General features: G+C 40.8%; 1 protein-coding gene across 3 annotated transcripts in view; it reads left to right on the top strand.

Moving 5' to 3' along the window:
- The window catches only part of AFF1 (ALF transcription elongation factor 1), a 167,619-nt gene that overhangs the window by 139,243 nt on the left and 13,269 nt on the right, over positions 1 to 15,107 (top strand). For all 3 annotated transcript variants that reach the window (XM_039845645.1, XM_039845646.1, XM_039845647.1), the window contains 3 exons: positions 3,822 to 4,760; positions 13,324 to 13,427; positions 14,249 to 14,495. In XM_039845645.1, coding sequence (XP_039701579.1) covers positions 3,822 to 4,760; positions 13,324 to 13,427; positions 14,249 to 14,495 — 1,290 coding nt within the window. The remainder of the gene's footprint in view (positions 1 to 3,821; positions 4,761 to 13,323; positions 13,428 to 14,248; positions 14,496 to 15,107) is intronic.

Below are 15,107 nucleotides of genomic sequence, written 5' to 3' on the forward strand. Positions count from 1 at the left end.
CCTCAGGAAAAAAGATACAGAATATGCTCTGCAGACAAATTATGTGATTATTCACTGTTAATGTTTATAAGATATTTGCTTTGTATCTCACCTTATTCAGTAAAAAAAAAAAAAAAAAATCTGCATGCTTGTAGGTTCCTACTAGAAGGAAGAGAATTCAGTTAAATAGCAAACTTCAATTAAAATAAAATGGAAATGGCACAGATTTGGCTGAATAGTTGAAACTTACAAGAAAGATTTAATCTGATGTTTGATTTAATGAAACAATTATATCTCATTGCTGAAGAGGTTACTGGAATAGAGTTATACTCATATAAAAAAGTAAATGTTGCTATACTACTTTATTTTTTTAATGCCTTACTAAAAAGGCGCATATTGGTACCTTTGCATTGCTGTGCAAATCTAGACCTGGATCCAGTTTATATGTTGTATACTGAGGTTCAACTTCCCCAGAAATATTTTGTCTTTGTCTAAATCTTAAACCTTTAATTTTCCCCAAGGTATTTAACTACTTTTCTTTCCTTTTAAAATAAATACCTGCATTATTGTAAATCTCCTGTGTTGTGAATTAACGCGAATTCCATACATAATTGGCCATTGTTTCTAGTTATAAATTTCTCACCCTTTATTCTATTTTTAATGCTGAGAAATTTGCTTTTTATGGCTCCATTTTAAATTCATTTGACAAAATAGTTTAGTGATCATAAGAGAATTTGAAATGTTATATGCACACCAAATGAACTGGTGGTGAATTTGGGGAAAAGCAGATTTCAGCGTTCGCTTTATAGTGGGGATCAAAATGTAAACCTCAGCGTTTCAAAATATGTGGAGCACCTCACCATTTTACTGCTTGAGTAAAGTTTAGGAAAAAAATTATTCTGTTCTCGGTTATTCAGGGATTTGCTTAGTTTTCTAATAATTCATTTTCCATTTCTTTGGTAGTAAACCACCTTGGCTGATTGCCCATGAGGCTCTTGGTACTTTTTCATAAATTATTTGATTTAACCCTTGCCAAGTCCTAAAAGGTTGGTAGCTTTCTTTTCACCTGGAAGGAAAGTAGCAACACTGAAGATCCAAACCCGCAGCCCTCGAATGCTGAAGCCTTTTTATTTTCTACTATACCATGTTGCTTCTCTCCTTCCTTTTTTCTTTTCCTTTTTCTTAATTTTTAGATTCATATTTTACTAGAAAAGTAGGCATTGTGCATAGCTCAAAACTTTTTATTCAAAATCATAATTCATCTAAAATATATGAACTTTTGCCAGTTTGAGAAGTTAGGAGAGGTAAAGGGACATGTCAGACATTTATTAAAATACTTAAGAAAATTAATCATATTTTTTCACTTCTAATATGCAGTGTTTGACTTGCTTCAGCACTGGCATGCTGGGGAGTTGGGGCACGAGAAAAGGCAGGAAAAAAGTTCAAATCTTGATCCTATCGAAATTTTATTTTAAAAATCTATTTTTAATCAATCCATTATGTAAAAGTTCCCACTATCCCAACACCTAGATAATAATCTAATCTTAAAGGACTTCTATCCATTGTACATCTTTATAAGCAGGTAGACAGAAAGAATTGCCCCTACACATTCCCCTCCATCGAGGCACACCAGCTCAATTTTACCCTGCAGCTGGGCCATACACCTCCCTTCTGGACATTTTTAGGACTGCAGTGGAAGAAAAAGTGTTTTCTGTAACCAGGACATTCCTTTAGGGACTACTAAATGTATCTTATACTGCCGTTTTGGGAGGGGAAAAAGGCAGACGCTGCCTATACCAGGAATGGCTTTTTCTTTTTGGTTCGCACGTAAATACATACTCCTCTATAGAGCATGTCAGTGACTGGAGTGCAGTTGTAAGCATCGCCTTGGTGAGGTATATCCATACCTTTCTGGAGAAGGAGTTTTGTTCCTGAGGTGATTGGCACATGATACAGCCTAATTTGTTGTCCCCAGTTAACCACTAGTATTACCACACCTTTAAGTCTTTGCAGGAAATAATGTCTGACAAGTAGGTGTTATATGCTAATCTTTTCTCTACCCTTAACAATCATCCTGTCTTGTTAGAATATTGAATACATTTAGATTACATGTGACAAAATGCCTAGCACTTAGGAGTAGTTTCCTTCTTCCTTCTCTCCCTGCTCTGAAATTCAAATCTGAGCCTGGGTATAGAGTTGATATAAGTAAAGGGAGCTGTAAGAGGGATATGTTATCCTAAGCAGCAATATAAGGTAAGCAGAAAAAATGTTGATGTAGCTATCTTTCTGGCCAAAGTATGGTCCTGTCTAGTTCCTTAAAATTTCTCTTAGTTCTGTTCGGTTTCAGTTGCACTAAGTCCAAACTACCTACCTGATCATTTTATTATCTAATCTTGTCCTAGCCAGAAATTCTTTACATTATATCCACATATCTTGCATGTATTAAGTTTGCATGTTTTTATAGAGTTGAATGATTTGGCATATTCCACTTGAGAAAATTGTTAGCAATCCTCTTTGTAAAATATTGTCCACCTCCGGGAGTGATCTCCTGATCCATAATCTAATCAGTTAAGTCCCGCATGGAATACAAACCACCTGTCAGAATGACTAAATCATATGCTCAGTGCCCTAGGAAGTTAATTGAAAGAGATTCCACACTAGATTCAACTGATCAGATTATGGATAAGGATCTTAAGGAAAACATGTAGCATGCCAATGATGTACTTCCCTTTAAAAAAGTAATCATTGTTTACTCTGTTAGACACTAATATTTTTCTCTATGGCATAATATTTATAGGGACAGTAATACACCTATAGGAATGCTCAAATAAATAAGTACACCACTGTATGCAAGAGATAATAGTGGAATTTGGAGATACAGAGGTTTCTGTCATTCTGTTTATAAGATCAAAAAGCCTAGTTGGAGAGAGATGATTAGATGCATCACTCATCAGTTAGCAACAAAGATTTAAACAACAGTAGAGGATGCCAGGCGATGTCAGAAATTTCTCTTTATTTGCCACATCAGTCGCACAGATAATCAGTATGGTCTCACTGCTCTGAATTGTGTGCTCTGGAGCCTCCCTCTGTGTCTTAGGGAAAATAGGTGTTATATCAGACCAGCTTGTCTTAACGAGAGACTTAATGCTTGATTTTTAAAGAATTGAAGTGGGACTAATGCTCGGCTAATGTGACCTCATTTTAGTCTTTTTATCAAGGTATAAAATTTGAAAATTAGAATGTATCTGTGATACACTGAAAACCTTGTCACATGTAAATAATTATGATGTTTTAAGTAAATAAGAGAATTGATCTCAAATCTTGAAGAAAGTAATTTTCAGTTGATAAGTATGGTAGAGGACAGAGCATGAAACCTATAGATAACCACCAAGACTTAGTTTACTTGTTAGCCTTCTTCCGAAAATCCTTGGTAAAAGGACTCTTTTTAGTTTTCATTTCTCACTATTTTCTGATCATTTACAAGCCAAAATGTGTCAGTTCTGTTTAAATTAATACTGTAATTACCATGAGAACAAAATATTTGTGTTATAAGGATTTCTCAGCAGTTTTCAGTGGTCTACACTGATCAATATTTAATGGTCTTTTATTAGTCATTAGCTGCCACAGCAAAATTCCCATAGCACAAAAAAAATTGGAAGATTGTTTTAAGAGTTAATTGTTATAAAATTTTATCTATAATTAGAGGAGGGTAAAAATGACCTGCATTCTTAGGTTTGGAATGATTGCATCTCCCCTGGACGGTCTATAGAGTGGGCGAGTAACACAAGAGAAGAGTCGATCGTCATTGGTCAGTTAACACTTTTCTCTTGTTCCTTTTTCAGCCCGAGCCTCCTACAACAAACAAATGGCAGCTGGACAACTGGCTGACCAAAGTCAGCCAGCCAGCCGCCCCACCAGAGGCCCTGGGGAGCGTAGAGCCTCCGCCTCGGCACCCAGCCGCGAAGGGCAAGGGCAGCGACAGTGGCACCACTAGTCACGAGCAATTAGAATCCAAAGATCCTCCCTCCAAAAGTTCAAGCAAATCCCCCAGGGTCCCTCCCGAAGTCCCCCAGCCTGGCAAGAGGAGCTGTCAAAAGTCCCCTGCCCAACAGGAGCCACTGCAGAGGCAAACCATTGGAACCAAACAGCCCAAAAAACCTGTCAAGGCCTCTGCCCCGGCAGACTCTCGGGCCAGCTTGCAAGTAGAGAGCGAGCCGGGACTTACTCCGCACAGCTCCAAGGACCAGCCTTCCAAAGACAAGCCCAAGGTGAAGACGAAAGGGAGGCCCCGTGCTGGAGGCAGCAGAGAGCCCAAGCCAGCGGCGCCCACGCCCAGCGAGAGGAAGAAGCACAGGGGCGGGCCCCCGGCCCCCTCGAAGGCACTCTCAGGCCCAGAGCCCACGAAGGACAATGTGGAGGACAAGAGCCCTGAGCACTTTGCCCTCGTTCCCCTGACTCAGAGCCAGGGCCCCCTGCACGGTGGTGGCAGTGGTGGCAGGACTAGTGGCTGTCGCCGCGCTGTGGTAGTGCAGGACCGCCGGAAGGACAAACTCCCGGTGCCTTTGAGAGACACCAAGCTGCTCTCCCCGCTCAGGGACACGCCTCCCCCGCAAAGCTTGATGGTGAAGATAACCCTCGACCTCCTCTCCTGGGTACCCCAGCCACCTGGGAAGGGGAGCCGCCAAAAGAAAACTGAAGACAAACAGCCACCGGCAGGGAAGAAGCTGGATTCTGAGAAGAGAAGCTCAGACAACTCGAGCAAGTTGGCCAAAAAGAGAAAGGTGAGTGAGAGGGGCTGGCTCTCTCTGCAGTGTGGTGCATCCCTGCTGTTGGCTCAGGACTGTCTTTGGCACTTGATCATAGCCCTGAGTTGTCTTAGAAGAAGCGAGATGTCTGTCTGGATTCGATTCAGCCTTTGCTTCTAAACCAGAAGTTACTCTTTCATTGCAGACTTGGATGCTTCCCACTCTGCAGACAGGGATTAACCAAGTGCCAGAATCCTTAAGCAGTCTTGCTAGTTTGAAAAAAGATGAGGCAGTCATTGAAAAGGATATCTTGTTTTAGGATAATGTATCATTTGGGAGTATATTTTTATTTATTTTGTTAACATTGGTATTTACCAATAGATTTTGCCCTAGAATTTAAAACCTTACATGAATCGAAGTGTTAATTAATATTCCGAATTCATGGAAGCTGCCATACGTCAGACTTTACCCCTGTAGTACGAACTTTTTGATACTGATATTACATCTATATTTTAACCCATGGGCGCCGAATACCTCATCAGTTTGAACCCGCCAGATTTAGAATTTGTGACCTCTATTTTTTTTATGTAGCCAAACTTTTTTTAATAAGTTTTTATTTTTCAATTACAGATGACATTTTATATGTTTCAAGTGTACAACATGGCGATTAGACATTTATATAACTTATGAAGTGATCACCCCGATAAATCGTGTACCCATCTGACACCATATGGCCGCCATTGACTTTTATTAATAAGCAGAACATTATAAAAGTGTTAGATAGCTGTTGAACTTATGGTCAGGACATCTCGTGTTGATTAATATAGGCTAGTATGGTACACTGTAAAGTATTGAAAAGCTGTCATTTTATTAATTGCAATTTTTGGAAGTTTCATTTAAGGAATGAACATAGTAAAAAAGAAAAACTATATCCCTGCATTACTTAAGACCTCCAGTTAATGGACATAATCACTATTTTGGACAGCCTCCCTCCTGCCTTTATTCTGAGTCACTGAGCTTCTGACAGATGTTTTGCTGCTGCTTGATGGTGAAAGATTAGTGAGTTTTTTCCCCAGTGACATTCCTAAGCCAACCTCCCCAAGATTCAGAGTCAAAGGCACAAGAAGAGCCAACTCTTTCCTGCTGAGAAGGAGTAAAGATTTTAACACGCTTATAAGTACACAAAAAACTTCTTACTCAGTTGTGGAAGTTGAGCTAAGAATAACAAAGGACGAAAAGATCATGATGCCTGCTGTCATGTCAGATTCAACTGATTACTCCACTTGGTTAAAAATATAACATGACTCTACTAAATAGTAAACGGTGACTCTTTTCTTCAGAACTTTGTCGAATGAGATATGAGGGTATTGCCACCGTAACTGCAGCGGGGGCAAGTCAAGTGGGGTGGGTTCAAGCACTTTTTTAGCTAGAAGAGGGTATATTTTTTCTCATGCGAGAAAACTACTAAAACAGTGTTTGTGAGTTAAAGGTGTAAAACTTAATGGAGGAAATTGTGATGGACCTGGCTAGGATAACGGTACCTAGTGTACCTGAAAAGACTTAACAAATACACTCATTTACCTCCTCGTCCTCCTCCTGGGAACTCTTTTATCACCTGTCCCCCCAGCTACCATGGTCTTGTCTAGTCTCCAACGTGCACCTTCTGCATTAGCTGGAATGAGGAGAAGTATTAGTTTCTAAAAATGCTTACTAACCAGGTGGCAGTGTTAGAAATCGGAGGCTCCCCCAGACAGTTCTCAGCCCAGTCCACACTTTAATGCAGATCTAGAAGTGTCGCTTGTGGCTCCCGAAAGGGAAACTCAGCCCTCCCTGTCGAGTACATGAATTGCGCCCTCCAAAAGCCATTCCCAGCCAGTGGCTGGGCTCCACTAGGGCCTCTCATTTGTCTTTCAGTTTAGAGGATGGAAAAATAATGACCCCCGCATATCAGCCAACTGTGCTTTCTTTAAAGCCCTGGAAGCAGCTGAGAGCTCTGGCCCTGGGAGCAGTCTGCCTCTGCCGCAGCACTGACAGGGTCAGGGTCCGAGCCAGTGGCGCCAAACCCTGGCTGCACACTGTGGTCACCTGGGGAGCCTTTAGTACTGGTGACAGGCTGCACGCCCCCACACTCCCACCTCCATAGGTATTCTTAAAATTCTGTTAATCCGGACACCTAGGGCGGCTGGGAGCCCCTGCAGCAGAGCCTTGTACAGGGCCAAGATTGTACAAAGCTGTTTCTTTGGATCGAAAAATTCTTCCAGTGTGCTGCATTTAGATACCATGGATCTAGGAAACCAGGAATTCTTGAAGTATGTCATAAGTTAGAAACATTACTTAGAAGCTTTCCGATAAATATAAAAATTGGTCCACTGTATAGTTATTTCGTGATCAGAGAACCATGCGTCATTTGGTTTCACTTCCTGCTGGGTTCCAGGTATTGTTAGCATTGAGCATTGTGATCCTCAGACCCTTCCCTGCGTGGAGCAGGTTTCCCCCTTTGCTGTCATGACCCTGACTCTGTTTGGTCAGGGTGCCAAGCTGCCCCCGTGGGCAGCCCAGCACGTAGGCCTGGGACCCGAGGCAGTGCTGTTCTCTCTTTAAGCTTGGGTGCCTTTCCTCAAATCTGGTAGTGGAGACTTACTCATATTCTTCATTTTAAGTGGAATCACTAGAAAAAGCTCTCTGAGGATTTAGTGAGAACAGTTGAAGAAGTGTACCTGATCTTTTACATTAGTGGAATGTAGTGTTTTTATTGAAAAGCCTTTTATGGTCTGTCCCTCCCCTGAAGCAAAATTTAGGAAATATTTTCAGAGGATAAACATCCTTGAAGCCATTTTAGACTTAAAAGGGTGAAAAGGTAATCATAAAGAGTTAATGGTGGTTAACAGCTGTGATGAAGCCGTCAGATGTGGCACCTATAGAAATGTACATATATATATACATATAATTTTACTATAAAGGAGTGGGTAGGGAACAGTTAGTTCATGGGGAAAAGTAGAGAAAATTGTGAGGGTAAAAAGGCATGAACCCACAGTGCTTTTTACATAAACTATGTAAGTTCATCATCCTGATTATAGTTTCTAATTTAAAGAACAACTTATTTTTTAAAATAATTTTTATACCTAAGTTGTTTTCTAGATTTGAAAGAAAAATTGAAGTTGAGAAGCACAATAACATATATGGTCAGGCTGGTGCCATTGAGAGGGCTTAAAATGCACCTAATATGCGAAGCGTAGTTCTGGCCACCTCTATAAAGATCTCATTTAATTCTATCATTTAAAGATTGCTATTCAAAAAAAAAAAAAAATGCTAGACTATCTTAATAGTCATTTAGATAAATAACAGGACAGGGAGGAACATTCATTCCTGTCATTTCCTTTTTCTAAATAATCAGTTTACAGACCAAGAAGCTTTGACATTTTTTGGAAACATTTCAGCGCCATCATTTATGTGTATTTTGAGACATGAGAAAGAGAAGTTATGGGATATGGTGAGGAATATGCATTTTTATTGTTCGAGGATGGTTGTTGGTTCAGTCCTTCCCTTCTATCCAAGATCTGTCTCCAGATCAACATTCCTAGTTATTGTCCTTCAAAATCAAGGGTTCGAAGGACAATAATTTCCCGAAGCCACTTTAATTTCTTCATGCTTGTTAAGTTACCCTAAAAAGAGCATTGTAACCATATGCATGTTAAGGCTGTTTTAAGGCATTCTAATGCCTGTTTTTCCCCTCACCAACAAGAAGAAAAAAAGTGGATTAATTTTTTTTTCTGTAGTACTTATCCCAGTGACTATATTATAGCCTGTCTTCTCAGTAAGTCCTACCCTCATTCTTAATGCTAAGTTGGAGTTGGCATCTGCCGTATCTTTTTTTTAATTAACTGTTTTGGGGTGACATTGGTTAATAAGATTATATAGGTTTCAAGTGTACAGTCAGTTGTATAATACATTATCTGTATATTGCATTGTGTGCTCAGCACCCAAAGTCTAGTCTCTTTGTGTCACCCCGTTACCCTCTTCACCTTCTCCCCACCCTCTTCCTCTCTGGGAACAGACCATACTGTTGTCTGTGTCCATGAGGTTTGTTTGTTTTGTTTGTTGCTTTTTGTTTTATATCCCACATATGAGAGAAATCATATGGTTCTTGTCCTTTTCCTACTCTGTGTTGTCTTCTTATTGAACCGTCCGCAGAGGCACGTCCCAGAGAAGTACCCAGATTTCCCAAAAGGCTGCTTCTCCACTTTTCCTACGCTGTATGTGCTACCAGGCTCATTTCTTCCTGTGGAAGAAGATGACGGAGTCTTAGAATTTGAGTGCCCAGGCCTGCAGGTCACTCGTTCAGCCGCTGCCTTATATGGATGAGATCCAGAAAGGCTCTAACGTCATTTGCTGCTTAGTAAAAGCAGGTTTGGAGCTTAGGTATGCTGATTCCTCCCAGTCCAGTGCCCTTTCTTTTCTGTCACACTTTTTCCCCACCACACAAGAGTCTGGTGGGAGGATTCTTGGAGAGAGTCACAAGGTCATAGTTCAAGACCATTGTACTGACTCTGGCAGTTGTGGTATCATCCCTGACTCAGTCTCTCCATTACTGACACCCCAGTGCTGTACCCCCTACCCACTCCTTCTCCACTTCATGTTACCCTTTCAGATGCCTCTCATCTCTCCCCACCACAGCCAGGCTCCTACAAGACTACCTTAACCCCTGTTAGAAACATTATGGCCCAAAATGCGTGTCAGTTCTGAAAAACCCACCTTTATTTCCCCTTCTCGCTACAGGTACCTAGATGGTAAGCCAGCGCTGGGCGGGCACCAGGCTGCCCTACAGCACTCTCGTCCCGAAACCACCTTGGTCTAGCACAGTCCTTCCTCTTCCTTTTATGGGCTTCATTCTTGCCCTTTGCTCTTCTCCGTGGGTGGAGCGGCATTTGGCATATAATCCCTGGCTGCCTGGCCCGACAGGTTAAGAAAAGCAAACAAGTCAGTTAGGACCAGGTCATCAGCCAGCAGCCTCCTCTTGTAGGTGCAGCACCACTGAGACACTTATCCTTCTGGGAAAAGGGAACTTCCAACACCCAGACCGCCACAAGATTCCCTGATATGGAGCTCAATCTGTGGCTAAGCCACAGGGCAGAGGAGACTTCTTTTTCCTCTAGAAGAGAGAGTTCAACGCTCTCATCTCATTTTCAAATGGCTTCTCGATCCAGAAAAACCTTAACTCCTTCCCTCCTGTTTTCCAGTCTTGAAATTCAAGCCTGCATTTCCTGCTACCCCGTATTGTGAGGCTCCCTCTTCCTGAATCCGTCCACTTAAAGTTGTAGTGCAGTACTGTTTCCAGGGACCTCAGCTGTGCCCTTCAGCTGCTAAACTTAATTTCCATGCCAGTTAACAAATACGTAGTGCCTGCTCTAGGGAAGCCTCTGTTACTGTTCCAGACAGAAGATGACAGGGTTCCAAATACACAGTGTACAAAAATACTAACTTCAAGCCCAGAGGCTTGAGCTCAGTCAAGTGAGCAAAATGAATAGAAGAGGATTTTTGCTTTAGTTGGTTTAATGACTTCCTTTCTGCCGGTTTACAGAATATCATCAGCTTCTAAGTTGCTACATGTCAGTATGAAGCACATTACTCCAGGAAGTGCCAACAAAGTTGTTAATGCTAGCTTTGAAGTCAGTATTTAGTGATTTCTTGGTTTGTTGTTTTTTTGGGGGGGCGGGAGGGCGGGTGAGGGGCTGTTCTCTTGAGTCACAGATTGGCACAAGCCAGGGTTATAACCAGTTTGTAAGGATTGACTCACTATGAATCTTATTTTCATATGTGGTTTAGAAGATCTGCCACTTTGGTTTAGAGTCATAACTAGCATGTTCTAAGCAGCATGAAAATATACAAACAAAAATTAACTGTCTCGTTCCACCTCTGAGGTCTGGTGTTTTCTTTAGGAAGTAAACTGCAGATGGATTATGCTTAGTTTTGCCTTGGGGGCTTATCCCATGTGTAATTAACTGCCTAGAAATACCTTCGACTAAAAAAAGTATATGTTACTAACTACCTCATATACAATGTCTGTCTAGATACTTTAGCAATTTCTGCGACGTTTCCCAAAGATAAATTTCCTGTCTTCTTGCACTGCTTGCTAGGCCAGTTTGCAGCCTTTCATCTAAAACTCAGGAGAATTCATTAAACCTGTTGGTGGCAGAGACCCTGGGGCACAGTTGGTTAAGTGACAAGGAGGATGCTCCCAGTGGTAGGAACCTCTCTTAATCCAATCATTTCCAATTTATTCTTTTTTCTCTGCTAACATCAATGATTGACTCAAGAAGCTTTACCATTATGGATTGTTGAATGGAGGCCTGGGTGCTGTGCAAAGCCACAACGGGCTTTCATTTCTCCTGAACTGTGCTTCAGGATTCTGCTGCTGGCTCACGCTGAGTGCCACATGAGGAACAGCTGGGTGAAATTTCCTGTCAGGTTTCAGTTGTGCTTTCAGGATGTGCTTATTTATGTCACAAGTTATCTCCTTATTAGGTTTCTCAAGATATTTTTTCCCCACTGTTCTGTAATGAATGGTTATATTTCTGAGCACCTGGTTCGCTTTTATCTTATCTCGCCTGTACATTTTATAATTCCTTCTTTGCCTTAGCTTGTTGGAGTTTCAGAGCCCACTTTGCAGATCCTCTCTAGAAGTGTGTGGAGCAGCGCTGTCCAATAGAAATGTAATGTGAGCCACATATGTAATTTAACATTTTCTAGTAGCCACACTAAGAAATATAAAAAGGGGGCAGGGGGACACCAGTAAAGTAATTTTAATAATAATTTTATTGAATCTAAAATATCACTTAAACATTTAATCAATATAAAAATTATTACATTTTCCTTTGTTACACTGAGTTCTTAAAGCCACTTGTCACTTCAGACTAGCCACATCCAAGCACTCCCTAGATGTGGGGCTGTCGAGTGGGAGTGTGCAGGACAGTGCAGAATTGATGGCCCCTAAAGGTACAAGCCTTCCCTTGGATTTACTTTCTCTCCTCCACCCATGTTTTCCTTTCTTAATGTTCTCACTTGTGTGCACACTAAGAGATTAAAAACAAGCATATTTACAAGCCACCTAGAATGATGCGCTTTGAAACAAGAAATGTTTTTCCAAAGGTGTTGATGACGAGCTGAATGGAAATACACTTTCGGGCACATTAGTTTGCAGGATGCCGGGAGGATGGTGTGTTTTTTAATATTTCTCCTTCTTTTGAGCAGGGCTAGGCTGCTTATTAGTGACTGGGCAGAGCGTGAGTCTGCACATCTTAATTCATTCATTTTTCTTGGAGAAATTCAAGGAACATGAGACAGAAACAGACAGAGAGAAGCAGAGACAGTCAGTGGTGAAAGCCGGGCCTCCCACAGTCGGTTAATTTGAAGAATGTTTGTTTCCCTTAAGGCTTTAAGGGAAGATTTCAGGTTTTTGAGAGATTGTCCTAGATTGTCTGGTGGTGTCCCAGATTTCTTTCTTGCTGAACTGATAGTTGGAGTTTAATTCTAAATGCACATCAGCATTAATTGAGCAGCTCCCACCAATCACTTCACCTTCGCTTGCGGGAACAGTGGTAGCTCCTGCCCATGCAGCGTTGCCCGAGCCCAGACCAGGGTGCAGGAGACCACCGCCCGGTCGCTGGGTCTACGTGCTGGACTTTGTGCAGACTTGCTGTACATGTTGACAAGTGAGCACAAGAACATGACTTTGGCCATGGAGAATTTTTTGTTCTTTGAATGATTTCATGTGTTTATCTTTCACTTTAGCTGGTATAAATGGATGCTTTTGATGTACTTAACTCTTGTAGAGTTAAACATCCCTTCTCATTACTCCTCCGTCACTTAAAATCATATTTAAGAATCCTTAATTTTCTATCAAATATCTTGAAAAATAAAAACATATGACTGTATCTTTCTTTACATGTATAGATTTAGTTTTTTAAAAAAGAAACAAAATGTATCGGTGGAGGAGAAAAAGCCAGAGTCCAAAAGCAACTGTTTTTATTTTGTCGTATGCCTTTCTGGCCCTGTCTGTAAGACACATAGAGGATTTCGTAGCATGTTTCGTTTTCGACAATTTACTTGCTTATTCATTAGGAGAAAAGCTAAGCTTTAAGTACTCCACTTCTAATTTTATATGAGCAATAAATTGGTGTAAGTGGATGGTTCTTTTGAAAGAACGGGGGAACCTTATTCATAAAATCAGCTGTTGTTACTTGATGTGAATAGGCATTTTTTTTGACTTTTTATATTTAGAAAACAACAATGTATTGAAGTCTACTACTTATTCTTGTTGTCAGCTATTACTTAGGCATCCTGTCTTTCTTGGGTATAAAGAACAGTCCCTCCTCATGCAAAACTTGGTCTCTGCACAGATCACATCAAATCTAGATTGTCTGCCTCGCCCTGCCCGCGCGCGCGCACATACACACGATGTAGGTACTTAGAAGACTGCTGTGTGTATAGGTAGATGTCTCCAAAAGTTTAACTATTCTCATTGTTTTTGCTGTACATCTTTTTCTATTTTGCCTGTACGATTATGTTTCTAAGAGTTTACTTTGTTATACCACCATCATAGGGTGAAGCAGAAAGAGACCATGATAGCAAGAAAGTCAGACTGGAGAAAGAAATCAAATCACAATCTTCATCTTCATCCTCTCACAAGGAATCTTCTAAAACAAAGTGAGTATAGAGATTAGGAACAGCCTAGAAAGGTGATCGAGTCTTCTTGAGTCTTGACATGGCAAAAACGTTTTTGTTCTGCAGTAGAATGAGTGGATTAATAAACTCATTCAGGATCATTTGGATGTTGTGGTAAGTTTGTTTCATACTGCTTTCATCCATGAGGACCTTATAGAAATTAACAATTCATTTGGCAGCAAACTTGGATTTATCAAAAACATTTTAACAGTGGAACATTTCCTAAACACCTGGAATTGACTTCTTTATAAAGGAATTTTTACATAAGGATAAAAGAGATGCTATTATTATCTCTACTTTGCAGAATTAGAAACCAAGACGCAGAAAATGACTTGTCCAGAGTTACAAAAAGTAACTATTATTCACTCACTGATTTGTTCAAGAAATTGCTTCACAAAACGATGTGGCAAAAGCAAGTGCATAGTGTTACTGTGAAAGGATTTGAGAGTGAGAGAAGGAGTCAGATGTGAAGGTGGCAGCTGGGCTTGCCTGCTTGTGGAAAGGGACAGGTTAGGGAGCAGCTAATGCAAACAGACTTGCTTAGGGAAGGTTAGAGCCACTGGCAGACTCCACAAGCTCAGTGACAAATCATACAACTTCATTTATTACTCATCAACAGGACTGGATTTTTCAAAGGCATCAAAAGTCCCTGAAATTTGGCCTTTCTACAAAAAAAAAAAAATGGGCTTCACAGTTTGTGGTATCTTAGTCTTTTGTGTCAGCAGCCATAGTGTCCTTTTAACTAAACGACTAAGTTATGTAGTTCGTGTTCTACCTTAGTTTCATATGATGTTTCATTCCAGAACACCTAGGCCCTCCTCTGAGCCCTCAAAGAAGGACATGCTTCCCCCTACACTTGTGTCATCCTCATCCTCATCCTCCCAGAAGCCAGCCAAGCCTGCACAGAAGAGGCCACGACGGGAAGCACACCCTTGTGGCCAGGACCCTCCCAAAAGTGCCAGTAGTACCAAGGGCAGCCATAAGGACTCTCCCGTCCCCAAGCGCAGAAAAGCAGAGGGGAAGAGTTCTGGAAGCTCTACAGAACACAAAGTAAGTAGGGGAAGCCTCAGTTTTGTGAAATGGGATAGATCGATGTGTGTCTTTACTTGAAACTCCCAAATAGGTTAAGTTCCTAACAATGGTACTTCAGAGCTATTCATCAGTTTTAATAAGGCAATAATGAGTTGTTTGTGTATAAAATTCTGCTCTTCAGAGGAAGAGTAAAACATAGTTAGCAGTGCATGAACATTTAGGTGTCATTTTGCTCTTAAAGTGATTCAGAGGTGAAAAATCAGATGTTTCGTGTTAATTTTCTCTCAGGTGTTTTGTAGTAATAAATGGTTATCCTGGTTAGTTGTTGGTTTGAATATTTGATCTCATACTTTCATTATTGATTATGATGGGAAAAAATTATCCACTTTTCTCAAATGCAAGTTCCTGGCTTCCTGTTAACCTGGGCGTGTGTATATTAACTAAAAAGAAAATGTTACGTTTATCTTTGTCATTATCTGTTCTCCTGAACAGTTTTGTCTTATATGTTTTTGAGTCTCCACTGTAATCGGAACCTACAGTTTCAGTTAAATCTAGCTGAAGTGCCTGACTAAGCGAAATTATGCAGTGTTTGATTTCCTCTTTTTTGAACTATTTTGGACTAATTCAAAG

Source organism: Pteropus medius, unplaced genomic scaffold, assembly GCF_902729225.1.
Source record: "Pteropus medius unplaced genomic scaffold, Ma_sr-lr_union100, whole genome shotgun sequence".
In the NCBI taxonomy this organism is placed as follows: domain Eukaryota; kingdom Metazoa; phylum Chordata; class Mammalia; order Chiroptera; family Pteropodidae; genus Pteropus; species Pteropus medius.